General features: G+C 32.6%; 1 protein-coding gene across 1 annotated transcript; it reads right to left on the reverse strand.

Moving 5' to 3' along the window:
• Positions 1–671: 671 nt before the first annotated feature.
• LOC127117731 (uncharacterized) lies at positions 672–3,513 on the reverse strand. Its single transcript, XM_051047834.1, has 3 exons — positions 3,052–3,513; positions 1,772–2,009; positions 672–1,036 (listed from the first exon to the last, which is right to left on the reverse strand). The coding sequence occupies exons 1-3, from the start codon at positions 3,346–3,348 to the stop codon at positions 888–890; spliced, it is 684 nt and encodes a 227-aa protein (XP_050903791.1). The 5' UTR covers positions 3,349–3,513; the 3' UTR covers positions 672–887.
• Positions 3,514–5,158: the final 1,645 nt, after the last annotated feature.

Here is a 5,158-nt window from a genome sequence, read left to right on the forward strand (position 1 = left end):
TTCGGTTTCCGACGGGCCCAAAACCAATCTCCGAATCCGACCGCACAAACCCGTAAAAACCTCTTGCTACTTTCCAACCTAACCCACCAACCGACTAAACCCGAACGGTGTCTCAAATTTTGGATCGGAACGGTCGGATACCGTCGGGTGGTTGCATTATGTCCACCCCTAGGTAGACTGATGCAACATTATACGCTCTTAAATATGCTGCTTAACTATATATACAATTATTAGGTGATTATGATGGATAAAATTGACAGGACTAGTCTATGGTATGCAACTTAAGGTAATGTTTAAATTTCCTGAGAGGTATTGTGTATGATGCCATTACTAATATTTGATGCTTCCCTAATATTTTGAGCAAGATCAACTTATTGTATATTATATTACTTAAAAATAAATGTGTTAAGGACCGCCATTGCTTACAACTATCGCCATCCTTGTGCATGAGATTGATATACTTTCAATAAGCTCCTCTCATTATTTATTTCAGAAATAAAAGACCCTCTGGTTAATACTACTGCTAACAGGGATAATGTATATTAGTAACAAGTAAATTTATCTGATCCTTATTCTGAATTTATATTTAACGGCACAATAGTATAGTTACATCATTTAATCACAGGTTAAATTGATACTGGTATCATGTTATCTGATATACAACAGAAGGCTAAAGAACAAATGTCTCTTATATTAACATCAAACTTCAAATACAACACACAATAATCTGGATTATTGATGAAAATATATTGGCACTGAAACCAAACTGTGAAAGGTCTAGATACAAGGCGTCATACTAGTCAACACAAGCTTGTATAGTTTTAAGGCATGCAAATGTAACTAAAGATTTGTACATAAGCTTATAACTGTGCTTAACTGCTTCTCCCTTAATCTGAATCTTTGTGTATTAGGTGTCGTGCCGCCCGAGAAGTAGAGTAAGTTGAGATTGCAGAGCCAGTAACACTTAGTGAGTGTTTTGCAAACCCAAAGCTCTTCCTAGTTATCAGCCACACAGTATAGAAGAATCCAATCCAGCCTGGTTCACGTTGATTTCCATGTACAAGGAACAATACAGTGTTATCCCACAGAACAAAAAAATGAAACAGGTCGAGAAACATTATAGAAATTCATCAAGGAATGTCAAATTGCAGAAATTATAGATGACAACCTTATGGCTATCTTCTTATAAATAGTCTATGGTGGTTTGCTGAAATTTTAAAGGAACGTCATCACCGACAATGTTAGTTTATAGCAACTGCTTCAGACGGATAAGAATATCAACACCTGTGTAGGGGACCATACAACATTAAAGTGTGGGAATGGACGCTCCATTTCCCCCCTCATCTTCTATCATGTGTATTCAATCCCATGGCCCTTAAATATCCGTAGACTTTTTACTCCTATTTTTTATATAAAAACTCATCTCACATTTCTATTCAAGAGTTCACATTTCATCATTCTCTCTTGTGAATGGAGAATTTATTCCATTAGGGGTTCAGGAGGACAACAAACTAGCATCACTGCTTTTACCCTGGAAAGATCAATAAACTACTAATCATTATTGTGTTGTGACATATAGTGCCTGCCTTATTGCCACAAAAGGAGGCAGTTTATATGATTCCGTATCTTATGTCTATCGTTGTATTTAAACTCTTGATTTCACACCACTAATAAAAGTTTTCAAAACAATGTAGTAGCAAAAGAACACCAAAACCTCATACACTATATCTAGACAAGAAAAAAAAGAGGAGGAAGCCAGGCAATTTGTTACCTGAGGTAATCAGAACAGCCACAATTGTCCAAAATGTAGTAACAGAAATCACAAATATGGCTATTGATAGTGCTCCAATGTATATAGCAGTAGCACAGACAAAGAAAAAAGCCAAGAACCCTCCAGCTGCAGCTAAAGACATGAGCAGCGATATGACAATGGCATTTATGGTTGCGGCCTGAAAGAAAAGCATAAACACAAGCAGTCCTGTAAGAGAAACAAAAGTAATCGTCCCAACCTGCAGCAAAATAGAAAAACAAATCAGTCACATTCCAAGTAAGGATAAATTTTTCCTTCACCTTTTCCTTGATATGTATATCATACAAATATACAAAGCTAATAGTTTGTTGCCTAAAAAGTCTATCCAGCATGCATATAATATCATATCAAAAGACTTTATTTTGTGCTTTTGGAAAACCTAGAAAGGTAAAAATTATGAAACTATATTAAATAATATTTAATTTATATGCATTGTCGGTGAAAAAGATTTTGTCAGTGTAAGGAAATTTTACCGTGTCAAACAATCATTAGAAACATTTGGCTTTATCATAACAAATTATAAAGGCGCACACATTTGGTTGTGATTTGTTGATGGTGTATGAAAATTAAACTCTTATAATTACTATAATCCCAATTCTAATTTGAATTTTACACATGAAACAACAAAATACACAATTTCTGTTAAATTTAGGGGATGAAAACAAGTTCAAATACAGACAAATTTTTAAAAGCAACAATGGAAAAAATTTAAACCTAATTATGATCATAACAAGACTAGAATCATAAAAAATTCTTACATCCTTGGAAATCTAATGATTCAACCCTAAATGTGAACACAATCCAAGTCACATGCATGTTACTTAACCACGCTACTATTTGATTAGTTTAATAATTTCATCTTAGATTGATATATTTTATTCAATCATTATATTATATTTATATAGATAAATAATGTATGCCTTATTTACTCTCTATCGTCTAATTTACAAAGTTGAAAACAGAACATGATAATTTTTTTTTTATAAATCTTTAAATTAAAAAAATCATGAAAAATTATGCATAAACAAAGGAACCAAACAATGAAACAATCCAAGGTGAAAATCAACTACAAACAGATTCATATGCAAAATTAGCGAAGAGAAAAACAAAATTAATTCGAAAGACATGCATAAAAGAATTGAAATCACATCGAGATCTATAAAGAGTTGAAGATTCTTCAAACAGTACGAAAACTCGATTCAATCAATAATTCAAGATCATGAAATTGAACTTTTCCTTACAGAGATAACGAGGAGGGCGCGGAGAGGACTTCCGCGGCGAGTCCAGAGGAGAACATCGTGCGCGGAGTTTCTAGAAGCTTCTGGAATGAGACAAGCGTTCTCCGCGACGGAGTTTTTAATCCGGCGAAGAAAGGAATTACCGTCGGCAGGTTCCGGAAAAAGTATGCCGGAAGCGAGACGGTTAAGGACCTCCGGCAAGGTTTGTGTAACTGATTTAGCTTTTCTGTAGTTCAGATTTTCTGATTCTTCTTCTTGTTGTTCCACGTGGACGAGGTTGCCGTTGGAGTTCTCCGCCATTTTCAGTTACAGTGATGAGTCAGCAACATGGAGCGAATGAAGAAAGTGTGTTAACGAATGAGATTATATTGCTTTGCACCTAGTGGGTCCCGGATTTGATTTTATTTCTCATCATCATCATCATCGTATATTGAATATTTTTATTTTATTTTATTGCAAGCGAGTCCTCCTTTATTTTATGGCAGGTGGGAGGACTGAATAAGGAATAGCGACAACTAAGCACGTCGGCAGCTCATTTTGTATCTTTATAATCCGCGTGGACGGTTAGGATTTATACAATATTCGCTTCTTTTTGAAGAAAGGGTATCATGAAATGTCTTTTGCATGCAATTTCATAAATTAATTTTTTGATCTACTAATATTCATAATAAACAATAGAATTCTGTCATAAATTTTTTAATACAACCATATTTTATAATTATATATTAAATTTCTAATTAAATTGAAAAAAATATTTACGACACATAAAAAGAATGAGACACACATATCATAAATATATATTAGTTTATTTACTTTTATATTTTCAATTATTATTTGGACGAGTCTAAATATTTTGGTTTGAGGTTTTGATGTGTTTGAGTTGTTATAGAAAGAAGAGCAAATATTTAATGTGGTTTTTGTAAAAGCAAACTTTTTTAATAGTAAAGTAATAGTATTAATCCATAAATGAATAATTTAGGAGAATTATATTTGACACTCCAAAATTTATACTTGACACCCCACTTAGAATTTAATATTAACAAAGAAGATTTGAAAAATCATAGGTAAAAAAGGTTGAAAACCTAGGAATGATTATAACATTCAAGAATTGTTTTATACCATTATATTAGATTTTCAGCTAATAAAAAAATGAATAAAGAATGTCAATGAAAATATATTTATTGTTTGTTGTAAATCATGAAGTGTTTTAAAAAGCTATAATGATGAAGCGTCAACATACTAATAACGAGGGATCGACCAAGTTGTCGACATAGGGAAATATAGTTTGGAGGAATTTCAGAGATAAATCCACAAGATCAGAATCACTTGGAAACATGTCCAAAATCTCGAAAAAGGTAGTCGACAGAGACCTTTATTTCAGCAAGAAGATCAGTCGACTGAACCACCTAAGGTTGAAAGACTTAGTAAATTTACAAGTCCATAGTCCTTAGTAGGCAACATCGATAGTGTAACAACCCAATTTTAGTATTTATTTCTTATATTATTATTATTTTATTTTATTTTATTTTATTTTATTTATTTGGAGTGTTAATTAATTAATTGGTTGTTAGGTAGTATAATAATTGATTATATTAATTAATTGGGTGTGTATACTGTGTTGGTTTAATTTATTTGAACTAAATAGAGATATTATAATACTAGGTCTTATTGGGCCTAATAATTAAATTAGAGGTATCATTCTTTAAGCCCAAATATAATACTAGAATAGTAAGAGGTGAGGAGAGTGAGAAGTAGGATTCATTTGGTCATTTGACGGCAACAGAGAAAGAAAAGAGGAAAAGTAAGGAGAAGAGGGGAAGAACAAGAGAGAAACTAAGGTTTCCAGAAAATTGAAGAGGTAAGGGGGAGAATCCTTATTATTATGGGTTAGTATAATTTGGTCAATGGGTAGAAATATGTTTAGGTTGAAATCCCTAATTTTTATGGTTTTGGGAATTGTTAGGTTTTGATGAATAATCTTTGATTTGTGATGATTAATTGCGTTTGGAATGGATATATGGATGGAATTGAGTGATAGATTGAGAAGCCACTTATTTTATTAAATTCTATTACATACAGGTAACGTTAAGAAAAATTCCAATTTTAGGCT

This window comes from Lathyrus oleraceus, chromosome 2 (genome assembly GCF_024323335.1).
Source record: "Lathyrus oleraceus cultivar Zhongwan6 chromosome 2, CAAS_Psat_ZW6_1.0, whole genome shotgun sequence".
Classification (NCBI taxonomy): Eukaryota; Viridiplantae; Streptophyta; class Magnoliopsida; order Fabales; family Fabaceae; genus Lathyrus; species Lathyrus oleraceus.